Here is a 13729-nt window from a genome sequence, read left to right as displayed (position 1 = left end):
TCATAGTTTCACACCAGTGTTTGATCCAAGTTTTTGATGTAATTATTCAATGACACATGCTAACATTGGTGCCCTTTTTCAGTCAAAAAAGGATACACTGAATCAATTTAAAATGTTTCTTGTGACACCTGCCTAAAACATCTATGCCTTTCACTATAAAATATTCCACCTAAGTGGTGGAATGTAATACTAAGGGCATAGCTTTGGAGGATGAATCAAGTGACCTTTGAAAATGCAGGAGGTAAAAATCAGTCTCTTATTTTATCTTAAACTCGGAAAACAGAGGATGATAATGGAACGTGTAATAAAGTCTACTCTTAGACCAAGGGTCAGATTTTTTAGTTGTAACAAAAATATATTGAAACTTCCTTTGTGTTAGTCATAGACAAGTACAAACTTTAGTGCTGTAGTTTTAATTTTACTGCTTGGAATATAATGCCTTTTTTTTGTCATTACAACAGAAATCAGCCAGATTATTATGAAGTGGTTTCTCAGCCAATTGATTTAATGAAAATCCAGCAGAAGCTAAAGATGGAGGAGTATGATGATGTGAATGTGCTGACTGCTGATTTTCAGCTTCTCTTTAACAATGCGAAGGCTTACTATAAGGTGAGGAAAATACATACAAAGGCTTAAATTCATTGTTAAAGTGGTAGAGTTGTTCAAATTCTTCCTTGGTTTGGCCGAAAAACTTTTCAGTTTAGTCTTTATTATTGGTAAGAGAAGAGCATGCATTGCAGTTATTTGCATATATTTCTGTAAGGTTGACTGTGTCTTTGTAAGATGTCCTACTATAGCAATTTTTCTTTGGAAAACGATAAATTAACTTGGGAAGGATTTTCATGCATTTTTACAAAAGAGGTGGAAAGCAAAAATAGAGATGTAAACTGAGAAGAATACTCTTCTAACAAAGCCTTTCCATTTTACAACACACTCTGTGTAACCTTTTGAAATAGAAATTGATTTTTTTTTTCCTAAAAAGAAGAGTTTATAAATAACAGCAACCATACAGTAGGAGCGCTGAATCTTTCTTTTTCATTGGCCATATGAAAAAAAGGCACATTGATTATCGTGGTCAGCGATGATAGATTGTGAGTGTATGTGACAATGCATTTCATCAAGGGTGCAGCCCCTGTGTCCATTCCCCCAAACTGTGTGTGTTTTATTTTAGATATTAGTGGGTTTTTATTGCAGTTGCCCTAAGGAAGTGGGAAAAAATTGGATTAATCTGGTTTAATAGAAGGCTATGTTAAATACACAGAACAGTGAAATTGTATGTAGTGACTGAGATGATACAGCAAATCTGAAACTGCTAATATTACCTTTCGTATATCTTTGACTTTGGAGATGATCCAAATGACTGCTTTCTGAATAATCCAATCGGCATAACCAGATGACATTCAGAAAAGCAGTGTTTATTTTGTTTATGTTTGTATGTGTGTGTGTGTAGCTTTTCGAAAAGCTATCAGATTTATGGATTAATGCATTTGCACATTCTGGTTACAGTAGGAAAAGTATAAAGATTTCAGAATTCGCTCTGTACTCCTGAAGCTTTGCAAGGCGCTTGCCCATTGATGTTGGCTTTCTCATGGTCACTACATGAGGGAGAAGGACTTGAGGGCAGGAAAGAATGATGAGTTTTACAGAATGTGTGCTGCCTTTGCCTACAGAGTAGTGGACTCATAATTTTGCCTGTATCGTAAAACTCTTGTGTGTAGAATAGGAGTAGGTAGCCATCCTTCTAGGATGAAGGAATGTTGATGTTTCTAGAGAAACAGTGAGTTCTGAGCTGGAGGTATGGCACACAAACGTAACTTCTTCTTTTGTCATTTTTTACCTTACCCACACAGTTCCAGTGATGCATGTAAGACAAGGATGGCTGATTCATTGTCAAGGTCTTTACTGCATCAGGTGTGTTGTGAGCCGTGCTACATTAAAATGGAAGCCTTTGGTTTTTTAGTATTTTGGTTCGAGTCTTACACTTTTGAGCATCTTGCATTAACATGGAAGGAAGCAGACTAGCGGAGCAGAATACCCTTCTGGTATTCTGGTCCTCATAATTGACACCTGGCTTAATGTCTTGAGAATATTTAAGCCTAATAAGGCAAGTTTAAGAACAGTTCTCATTTTAGTTTCTCATTTGTATTACAAGCCGTCAGAGGCTGAGAGTGAAGTAAGAAGAGCGTAATCAGCAGTAGTAAAGTGGCATATCTGCAGGAATACCTGAAATAGAGGTTAAGTGACAGAGGAAAGGGAAAGAAAAATACAGAAGAGTGGAAAAGCTGTCTTTTTTTCTGGGTAGTGTTCTTAAGTAGTAATGTTAATAGGCACACACTTGTCTGCCGCTGCCAACTCTGTATCTACAAAACTTAATTTGCTGACTAATGCTTCTAGCTCTTCCAAAAATTATACCTACATGTGTACTCAGGTGGTAGCATGTTGTCAAGTTCTTTGGAATTTCACAGTTAATGCTCGGTGTAAATCGTTGCAGTGCTTTCAGAGATACTGGCTCATTTATTGGCATTCTTCTTTTGTAGAAAGTAATTTTCAAGTGCTACACAATGGCAGCAATATTGGCTTAAATCACATTTCTGGCATCCTGATGTTTAGTCTATTTTAGATATTGATAGTGTTACGCTTCAACAAAACCTAGTTATTTCTCCAGATTTATCTAATAGGCTTGTCCAAGCCTCAACTCAAGTAATTTTATTGCTAAGTTTTCTGAAAGACTTGGAGTGATAGAGGTGGTATTTTCTAGTGCTTATTGCAATTCTTAATATCGCTGTTGAAGAACGACTGGAGCAGGAATTTCACAGGTTTTCTATTATTTATTTAATGCATTCAATACCTTTCAACCAGTAATTTATAGATTTCCTTCAGATTAGAGTGGTCTGAATTTTGAGTAAAATATTTGATTTGTTTTTGCAGCCTGATTCTCCTGAATATAAAGCTGCCTGCAAATTATGGGAGTTGTATTTGCGCACAAAAAATGAATTTGTTCAAAAAGGTGATGCTGAGGAGGAAGACGAAGATGAGGAAGGACATGACAATCAAGGCACAAATTCTGAATTAGTAAGTGTGGGCATGACAGCTGCAGGTGGAGGAGGCCATGGCTGTGTATGTCAGCTGACTCTGAGAGGGAGATTGGCCTCCATATGTGAAAAAGCATTAAGTCTTTTCATAGTTAAGTTATGCCCCAAAAAGTATTTCTTATACAAGTTTATAAGTCAGTAATTTCACAGCATTGTATGTGTGTTTCACTTTTGCCTAGCAAATAAAAATGTTACAGGGTTTTCTGATAGGGGTAAGATGTGGTTCTCATTTAGTGGAAACTAGTATGTGTGCTTGATATCATGCCAACATTGAGGTTCGATGCAAGCAAGCTTCATGTCTAATGACATCATTTTCCAGCATGTGTCCCACTCAGCGCAGCTGTTCTGGGAGTGTTTTGTAAGCCAGATATGATGATAGGAAGTTTGGACTTGTCTGGTTTTCGTGATGTAGGGATGCATGTTTTCATTAATGTTGATAACCAAGTCTATCCTAACAGTATGTAAAGTATGTCTGACAGTCTGCAGTGTTAATGTGAAATTAAAGTTTTCTCATGTGCTTTACCTTAATGCGTAAACAATGCTGTCCTCAAAAGTTGCATCTGTGTTTTATGGCTGATTCTTTTCTGTCTTTGAAAAGTTAATTCATATATTTCAGTGCAACTTAGAACACTCCACTATGGCTGCTGTTAAAACTTCTTGTCGTTTCATTTCTTACGTTAGTCATCGCCAGGCTACCTGAAGGAAATTCTTGAACAGCTTCTTGAAGCTGTAGCTGTTGCCACAAACCCATCAGGACGCCTCATAAGTGAACTGTTTCAGAAACTTCCTTCTAAAGTGGTGGGTATTTTAATAGTACTGGTTGTGTTCTAAGTTAGAAACCTGAACATTTATATAACAACAGATTTTAAATGCTGTGATGTGCACACTCAGGATGCAGTTTTTTGTTACTGTCTCACTGGTGGCAAACTCCAGCTGTTTTTAGAGCTTCTCTCCCTTTTTTGCTCCTATCCACTTGTTCCCAGCCCTTCATTGCAGACTGGGGCTTGGCCTCTTGTGCCAGTTTAGGTAATTTGGTTTTTTTGCTGCAGAGTTTTTAATCTTTTTTTAAAGATGTGTGATTTCACTGTCCTGTTTCAGGGTGTGGCATAACAAGCTTAACCAGGAAAATAAATGCTCTGAAAACTGTCACCATGTATTTGGCTTTCAGACAGAAATGTTCCTTTACATCAATTTATTGATGAATTAGAATTCTTTCTATCTGCCTTATGATCTGGCTTGCCCAAATTGGAGCCTAATGCTATGTTTATGAAGCTTATACTATTCTTACCTGTAATTCATCTAATAGCTTGTTTTGTGAGCTATTAGAACAATAGATTTGTGATTGTTTATAGTAACATATAAATTATTTTTGTTTTCCAGCAATATCCAGATTATTATGCAATAATAAAGGAGCCCATAGATCTTAAAACTATTGCCCAAAGGATACAGGTACAGTATGAGCGTATTAACGTGTCAAAGTATAGACTTGTTCAACAGAAAGCATTCTGAAATTATTAGAAACCAGAGTTTATGGCAGTAGGAAAGACTGCCTTTCCTACTATGTGTTTTTCCCCTGCTATTTAAAAATCTGAACACTATGCTGATTTAATGTTCTCTCCTGGGTTAATGCTGCAGAAGTAGCTGTGTTGAAGATCCAGCATTGTAAACTGTAGTGTGCTGGCATTAAGCCAGAATATCTTGGGTTCCTTGATGTTTAATGGTTTAAAGTCATTCCTTGGCAAGTACTGCTAATGTAAAACATTGAAGTATTGAAGCTTGGTCGTGCATTATCATCACCTACCTTTGTTCTGGTGCCATAAATAGATGTTTTGTACTGATGCATTCTTCATCTTACTTCTCTAGTAATTTGAAATACTGTTGTGTAATTCTAGCATTTTGTATAATAGTGAGGGATAGCACATAGACTAATTGAACTGGAGAATGAAGGGTTCTGACAAAATGTCATTTTACCTTTGAAGTTGTGGTAATCTAACATATTAAGTATTTTTTCAATCTTTTACTTAGCATTCATGAGCTCTAAGGCCTTAGCAGTTAAGTTTGTTACTTTCTTTTTTGATTACTTTTTCCAGATACTTAGCTGTCCTCTTTTTTTTTTTTTTTATGCATATGTTCTTGTTTTTCTACAAATGTTCGCTTTATTCTGTATGAATTCCCTTTGCCTTTCACTATTGACTTAGTTCTCATGCTATCTGAAGGCTGCCACTTTAACCAGTTCCATTTTTTGTTGTATAGAACGGAACCTATAAAAGCATTCATGCAATGGCCAAGGATATAGATCTTCTGGCAAAGAATGCTAAAACCTACAATGAGCCTGGATCACAAGTATTCAAGGTTAGTTTCAGTTGTTCATAGTTTGATTTCAGTTCAGATTTTCTTTACTACTTTCCCTGCTGATTAATACTTAAATGAATCTTTAGCATAAGGCCCTAGACTCTTGTTTTATTTTTTTTTTAAAAATAGCTATTGGTGGCTTTTCCTTTTTATATATTGCTTTTAGTATAATTGGGGTGTATGTAATTTTTTTTCTTGCGTTACATGATTTTTTCCAATTAAATTTATCTTGGGATATGAGTTACTTGACTCCTTTGGAGGAATGGAGGGTCCCTGTACTTGCGATTGACATTGAAATGGCTGAAACTACAGGTTCCAGGGATAGCAGTAGTAACCAGCTGTTACCTTTTTCCAGACTGCAGGAACTGGTTATGGTTTTCTTCACAAGCTTCTAAACCAGTCATGCCTTCTTTGCATAGTTTTTGAAGTTCCTTTTCCTTTTAGCCGTATTTTTGTGACCAAATTGCATCTCCTATCTTTTTCATACTTGGTTCAATAGCATTTTGTATATGAATTACCACATTGCTGTTCCATGTGCTCTGGAAGTAAGAGAATTTCAGTGGCAAATTATTCCTTTGTGTGCTCGGATTTTAAGGGCCTTGTAGTGGGAGACCTTGTGTATGTGTAACACTATTATGTAAGTGGTTCTTGGACTTTTCCAATTGCACTTCTGTTTGGGTTGTAGTTTCAGTTCCTAGTGATATTGACACACTTGTAACCTCACTCAAAACTTGCAGTCTCTATTTTGTGAACTGTTACTCCGAGTATCAAGTTCCACAGGTGGAGAATCAGAAAGCATTGTAAAGCTTTGTAAACTTCTTGATTGCAAAGGCCCAGAAACTCATTTGCCTCTTTTTTTTTTTTTTTTTAAAGTGGTGTTCGTGTATATTTGCATAATGCAGATATTTTTTTTTAAAGATGTGATAAAAAATGACCTTGAAGCTGCTCAGCCATTCTAGTCAGTTTTTACAGACCGCTGTGGGTATATTTCAGGTAGCCTTTGTTCTGTGCTTCTTTTCTCATGCAGAATTTTTTTATATGTAAGTGTAAAAAGCCCTTCATTTTTGTTTTAGATTTTTAGATAGATGGATATACCTGACTAGAACATTCTTCACTTTCAACATTAAAAAAAAAAAATTCTTTTAATTGACAGGATGCAAACGCGATTAAGAAAATATTTAATATGAAAAAGGCTGAAATTGAACACAGTGAGTTGGCCAAATCAAGTCTCCGAATCAGGTACTGCGAATAGAGTTCTTTTTATAATCTCACATAAAAAATCTCTGTAGACATTCCCTGAATTTTGCTGTGGAGAGTAGAGTGGGAAATAATTGCTTGAAAACTTAGTTTATTGTTGTTTTAGAAGTTATAAATTGTAAAATAGTTTTTGGAAGGAAACTTTTTATTTAAATAATTTTGTGGTGAAATATTTCTGTGAGGTATTTGATTATGAAAACTAGTGTCAGTGGATCTTTTATAACTCAAGCTATGGCCAGCTTCCACCACATGTTTATAACTTAATAACAGAAAAGGAATAGTGAGGAACAAGGTGCTTTGTTGTGTTTTGCTTTAAAAAAATGCTGGATATTCTTGAACCTTCTTAGGAGCTGAAATGTAAGAGCTCACAGTTGATTAGGTAGGAGCAGAAACATAGGAACAAGACCTCTGGCAAAAGATATTTAGAGGGAAGTCCACATTATATAAACTTTTGTTTGAAAACCGGTATCCTGTTCCTCTTTTCATAGCTAGAAATAAGATCTGGATTTATTAATCAGTGAAGTATAGATTTGGTTTTGAACAGGCAAGTATAAACCACTGATTGATATCTCTGTTTGTTTGAAGGAATGATTTTATTTAGGAAACAGCATTTTCTTCCTGTGAAAATCTATAGTGTACAGAGAAATGCCATTTTTAGATGTTTTAGTCATTTTAGATGTTTCTTACCTGAAATGCAATTGTATTCTTGTATAAACTTTTCACTTACAAGTAACACTCAAAAGTAGGTTTACATATTATTTGCCCATATGAGACAATCTAAAAAAATAAAAGCAATGTCTTGCAAGTAATCCAAATGGTTAGCAAACTCTTTACAAGGTGGACTCTCTTCAAGATTTGAGCCGTTCACTGGCATTTGATGCTGGAAAATAACTCCTCTCATTTCCTCCAAAGGTTTGTATGGTACTACTGAAAACACTAGCACTCCCTTACTTTACTGAAACGCAGTTTAAATTTTTTTGTTGTCTGAAGAATGTGTAGATGGTGTCAGTATTAAAAGTATTGCGTAGGCTTATTACCTGATGGATTATTGCCATTTGGTGCTTCGAGATGTTCAACCTGTGTAGTGGGTTTTTTAGCATGTTTCCTGTGTTTGGGTGAATCATTTTTGGAGTATATAAAAATATAAAAGCAGAAATACTGTTAGGGAGTAATTCCTGACGCATTTTAGTAATTTTCCTTCTTAAAAGTACGTGTAGTGCCAGAAAACCTTGATTCTACAAACACTGAATGTACATATGCTGGCTTTGCAGTAACTAGAATGACATATAGGCATAGAGGTTTTTCTATTGTGATTTTATTTTATTTTTCTCACTGTGTTGGCCATTGATGCAGCTCAGGATGTCACATGTATGTGTCACGTTTAATTTTGAATTAACATTTTTTTCTTCAAAATAAAGCTGCTTGCGTAAGAAGGGATGACAGATAAATCACGCTGATACTTGTTAGTGGAATTCCTCTCTTGCACTGCCAACCCATTTCTACTTCTCAGTTAACCTTATACTAGTTGTTCTCTTATGTACTGTGTTTGTTAGAGACCTGCAAATCCTGAAGTAATCTGAATGTCAGAATAACTGACAACTCCCTTCTTTGTTTCTCTAACTTGGCAAAAAAAAAAAAAAAAAAGCAAACGCAAACCTGAAGCAGCCTACAATAATATTGGGCTGAATGCAAAAAAATGTGGGGTGAGAGAAAAGTCCAAACCTTTTACCTGCTGTTCTGCATTTCAGTGATTGCTTTTTTTATTGAACCAGTATTCTTTTTTGTTTCTTTTGCTGCATCTGCATCCCAGAATCATTATTTTTTAATTAAATTCCTAACTGCGTAATTGCTGTATCATTGATTTTGGTAAAATACCCCCATAAGTTCATTTAAAGTTAATTTGCTATATTTTTCTTCTAAATTTACATCTGTTTGTCATTGATGATCAGGCTCAAATTCATCATAACGCTACTAACCTAATTTTTGCAGACATGTTGCCTCTGTGTCAAAAATAATGCTTTTCTATTGCAGCTTTCATTGTATCCTTAGTCATACTAAATTGCTCTTTGTTGGTGTGTTTAACTGTCCTCCCTTAAATAAAGTGGCAAAATAAAGTTGCTTAACAATATACATTGTCAAGCAGCTGGACAGTGATTTTGTTAAGTGTTGATAAAACATGATTGAATCTGTATGATTTGCTTTGTTTGGATGCTAAGGTACATTTTGTTGGCTGCTTTCACTGCTGATGTAGGCTGAGCTGTTTATATAGCTATTAATCCTGAATCTAAGTGTTACCTTCCTCTGACTTTATAAACAAAACTGTTATCAATGCTGGGGCACTAAATGTATCTTAGTATTACTTTACTCTTAGCTTTAAAACATGTTATGTCTGTCTCCAAACCTGTTGGCTGATCTATCAAAGTAATTCTGTAAAAAGCTTTGTCTTTGCTGCATCTTTTCTTGGGTCTAAGGTGGACCTCTTTTTTTTTTTTTTTTTTTTTTTTTTTTCTTTCCCCGCCCCCCCCCCCCCTTTCCCTTTCCTTGGCTTGTCTCTTCTACCTTAAGGACTCCATCAAATTTGGCTGCTTCCAAGCTGACAGGTCCTTCCTCACAGGGTAAAGGCAGTGTTGGTGATGAGAGAAATTCTTCTAACAAATATTATCGGTAAGTAAATTGGACTTGGACAAAAAGCTGGGCCATCATCATATGGAAATATTAATTTTTTCTGGTTTGTTTTGGGATTTTTTGTTTGTTTGTTTTCTTTTTAGTGCTCTTCAGTATTGACACCAATACTTTTGAGATTCAAATATATTCCAGTCAAATATCTATTACGATGTAATAAGTTACTTGGTTGTAATTACTCTTCCATGTTTGATTTTATATTTAACACTTAAGAACACCTGTCATGAAATACTTTTTATGCAATTATTTCCTTAGAAATGTTCTGAAGAGCAATATGTTAAGCTTCATTACGAAATAAAGCAGGTGAAAAAACCTCATGGAAATGTGTTGTAAACCTAGAAAAAATACATTTGGAGACTAAAAAGAAATAGTAAGTTAGATTAAATAATTAAGAGCTGGATAGTGGAAACCAATGAAACCAGTAAAAAGAAAGTATTGACTTTGGGATGCATTTATGGCAAAGTTGCTGAGTAGACTGGATTACTGGACGCTGGCTTGTTCTTTCAGTCATCAGCTGAGAATTTTGGTACCTAGCAGAGGTCTCATGTCTACAGTCTCTGGGTTACTGTCTTGAAACAGTGCTACTCCTTGCTAATTCCCTGTGTGTATACTCTGAAACCATGGTTAACACAGCAGCTACAACGGTCTTTAAGGGATTGAGCATGTGTATAGAGTTGGTGCCACTTTAAGGTACTGTCCTTGTTTTGGCTGGAATAGAGTTAATTTTCATCCTAGTAGCTGGTGTAGGATGGCATTTTTGATTTAGGAGACAATAATGCTGATAACACACTAAAGTTTTAGATGTTCTAAGCAGCGCTTACACTAAGTCAAGGACTTGGCTAAGTCAAGGACAAACTGGCCAGAGGGATATTACATACCATATGGCGTCATGCTCGGTGTATAAACCAGGGGGAAAGCTGGCTGGAAGCTGCTGCTCAGAAACTGACTGGGCATCGGTCAGCAGGTCGTGAGCAATTGCATTGTGCATCACTTGTTTTGCATATTCTAATTCTTCTATAATTTTTCATTATTATTATTATCCCTTCCTTTTCTGTCCTATTAAACTGTCATTATCTCAACCCATGAATTTTACTTTTTTTCCCCAGTTCTTTCCCCCATCCCACTGCAGGGTGGGGGAGTGAGCAAGAAGCTGTGTGGTATTTAGCTGTCTGCTGGGTTGAAGTGCAACAGTTGTTTTTGACACCCAATGTGGAACACAAAGGGTTGCGATAACGATAGGTCTGACCAGAGTGTGTTAAATTTTTTTATAGACATCCATTATATTAGTTTAATAGTCACTTGTCACAGTGTTGATTTGTTTGCTCTCAGAGTTGCGTTCTGTAACACTTTACTTGCTGTATGTGTTCCCTGCTGTGCTGTTTATCACCTCTGGGGACTGGGTTAAGGTTATCATTTTGTTGTACTTCGTAACACAGGCTTATGAAATGATAAAATTACTGGTCAGGAGACCAATCGGGTATTTGTGTTTGGCATTGCCACCATTACCGTACTTTGGAAGCCACCTATTGGAAAATATTAATAATTACACACCTTTCACCTCTTCTCAGAGAGCCCACCTGTGGGGGAGATGCCTTCCTCCATCTTCCCCTTGTCCTCTAGGCTGATTACAATAGCTCTTGAGAATTTTTAATATCCTTGGGATGTTCCAACCACCATGTTCCTATTGCTGTATCTCCTGAACATGCTTCAGATCTTGTTTAGGGTTAAACAACTATTTAAGAATATCACCCACAGAGCTCCCCTGAGGGTGGATAGTTATGAGTGGCAGGGTGTTGGGTATGGGCAAGTGTCTGGGATGGTGGGCACCTCCAATGTTTTGGAATTTCACCCCTGAACAAGTGCAGAATCCTGAGAAAACAGTAAAATATGTGGAAAAAGCATGCTGTCACCCTGGTAATTCCAGAGAGGCACGAACCACTGCAATGTGCTGGGGTCTGGCCCATGCCTGCAGACCCCTGTCTAACACTATTCAGTACCCTCAAGGGGAAGAGAAGGTCTCTGGATCCAATGACAAAACAACAGGCACAACGGTTACTCCAGCCTCTGTGACAGGCACTGCCTCTGTGACAGGCACCACAGTTATTCCAACCCCTGCGACAGGCACTGCAGCTGAACCGAATAACCAACCCGTACCAGTGTCAGTCGCCCCTATACATAAGAAGAAATACTGGAAATAGTCTCATTTAGTAAGGGATGAAGGAGCTTCTTCTAAGAGGGAGCAGGAGGAAGAAGCGGATGAGGCAGACTACTCCAAAGCAGGGCCATTGTGAGAACAGGAGGAGTAAGAGAGGTGTTTGCTGACCGGGGAGAAGGAAGAGCAAGAACTCTTAATCAAGGTGGTATGCACCTGGTCCCTATCCCTTAGTAAGCTGCAAGATACGTGAGAATATTTCAGCCATCATCCAGGTGAGCACAGTGTCACTTGACTGCTCTGATGTAGCGATAATGGGGCCAGTAGCCTGCAATTTGAGGATAAGGAGATCAAACAGCTGGGATCACTTTCTAGGGAAGGGGGCATTAACAAAGCAATTGGAAAAGGGATAGGAGTCCTCTGCCTCTGGAGATGACTCCTGTCAGGCGTGAAGGAAAGGTATCCCCTCAAGGAAGATGCTACATGTCACCCAGACAAGTGGACCACCATGGAGAGAAGTATTCAGTACCTGAGGGAATTAGCCATGCTGGAAGTGATTTATGATGACGTGGACAACAAACAGTTACGCAGAGACCTAGATGAAGTCAGGTGCATGTGACCCACGTGGCGGAAGTTTGTATGGAGTGCCCCATTGTATGCCAACTCATTGCTAGTAATGGCCTGGAAAGACTGAGAGGGACAAATGGTGGATGAATTGGCTGGCCAACTCTGGCAACATGAAGAACGTCTCTCTTCCTCCCTCACCTCAGCTGTGGAGAAACTGGTCCAGCCAAAGAGGGTAGATCCTGCTCCCCATATGTACAGACCAGTATCTCAGCTATTAGTAAATGTTCCTCTGCTCAAAAGAGAGGTTATAGTGGGTACACATCATGGGCCACCCTGTGGTTTTACCTGTGTGACCAATGGACAGGACATGAAGTGGAATGGAAAATCTACCTTAACCCTAGAGGCACAGGTATGTGAGTTGCAAGGAAAAACAATTGCAAAAGGAGGTTCCTCCAGGAAAATTGCTGCCCCAAGTCTCGGGTGGGCATTTCTCCAGATGGAGTGGAAGGGCTGATCTTACTCTTGATCTTGATGAAGGGACTTCTGATTTGTATTTGTAGGAAGTGAGTAGTGAATCCTATGACCAGGACTAGATAGAGGGGCCCTGCCTCCAGCCGTGTGGAGGAGAGGGACAACTGGGTTTACTGGACTGTCCCAACAGCAAACTGTTTTGGAGTGCTGAAAATGCCTCAGGTGGGCATGGTGGAGTGTGAGAGGATAGCCTATACAGCTTATGGTGTTCTGAATTTCTTCATGTAGACAAATCCCTATACAACAGGATCAAACAACAAAGTTACTAATTGAGGGAGACTTGTTATCATCCCACTTCTGCCCCAATAATTCAAATACTCAAGTATTCAAAATAGGACAGAAGATAGCTAGCTGGAGCTCTGGCTCTCTAATTGTGTCTGGTTTTTCAGTTTGATGGACTGCCGCTTAAAATAGAGGCGGACTTATGGTTCGTTAACAGTTTCTCTTGTTAAGGGCTCTGGTCTTCTCTTGCATAGTCATGTCTGTGTTCCTGATAATGTAGGCAAGCGTTGGGAGCTTCACTTGTTTACTTACACGCCCTGGGTGACTGTTAATGGTTAACATGATAACCCTTTTCTTTTTTTTCTTAATTTTGCAAATTTTTTTTTTCTCTTCTATAGTAACAAAAGATCAGCCCAAGGTGATCGTTTGTCAGCAATAACCATGGCGTTGCAATATGGATCAGAAAGTGATGAGGATGCAGCTTTGGCTGGTAGGAACTGAAATGCAGTTTCTCGATATATTTTCTTTAATTAAAATGTTTGGAATAAGAAAAACTGTAGAGCTCCTTTAAAATTATTTCAAAATATAATTTCAAATTTATATAATATATTAAATATGTAAAAATATAAACATATATTAAATAAAATTTCTGAAAAGTATCTAAAAATATTTTGCAGTGTTTCCAGACTCAGCATGTTATTCTATTAAATCCAATCCCTGTTTCCTCAAAGTACAAGTTTGTAAATGTACTGCTGGTAAGATAGGGTAGGCCAAACCTGCTTGCACGTTTTGAATTCAGTGTGTGTGTTTCCAAGTATACTTATTCAAGCTTTAGGAAACTAGCTTATTTTCATTCCTTCTAATACGAAACCGA

General features: G+C 37.6%; 1 protein-coding gene across 9 annotated transcripts in view; it reads left to right on the top strand.

Annotated features, from left to right (window-relative positions):
• Positions 1-13729, top strand: part of PBRM1 (polybromo 1) — a 69126-nt gene that overhangs the window by 4904 nt on the left and 50493 nt on the right. For 7 of the 9 annotated variants that reach the window (XM_040590156.1, XM_040590155.1, XM_040590154.1 and 4 more), the window contains 8 exons: positions 462-609; positions 2929-3072; positions 3774-3890; positions 4473-4541; positions 5346-5444; positions 6598-6683; positions 9267-9365; positions 13254-13345. In XM_040590156.1, coding sequence (XP_040446090.1) covers positions 462-609; positions 2929-3072; positions 3774-3890; positions 4473-4541; positions 5346-5444; positions 6598-6683; positions 9267-9365; positions 13254-13345 — 854 coding nt within the window. The remainder of the gene's footprint in view (positions 1-461; positions 610-2928; positions 3073-3773; positions 3891-4472; positions 4542-5345; positions 5445-6597; positions 6684-9266; positions 9366-13253; positions 13346-13729) is intronic. The other 2 variants (XM_040590159.1, XM_040590161.1) reach the window with 1 other exon arrangement.

The sequence above is a fragment of the Falco naumanni genome, chromosome 4, assembly GCF_017639655.2.
Source record: "Falco naumanni isolate bFalNau1 chromosome 4, bFalNau1.pat, whole genome shotgun sequence".
NCBI classification, from domain to species: domain Eukaryota; kingdom Metazoa; phylum Chordata; class Aves; order Falconiformes; family Falconidae; genus Falco; species Falco naumanni.
The sequence above is the reverse complement of the archived record's forward strand: the minus strand, read 5'-3'. Positions and strand labels throughout refer to the sequence as shown.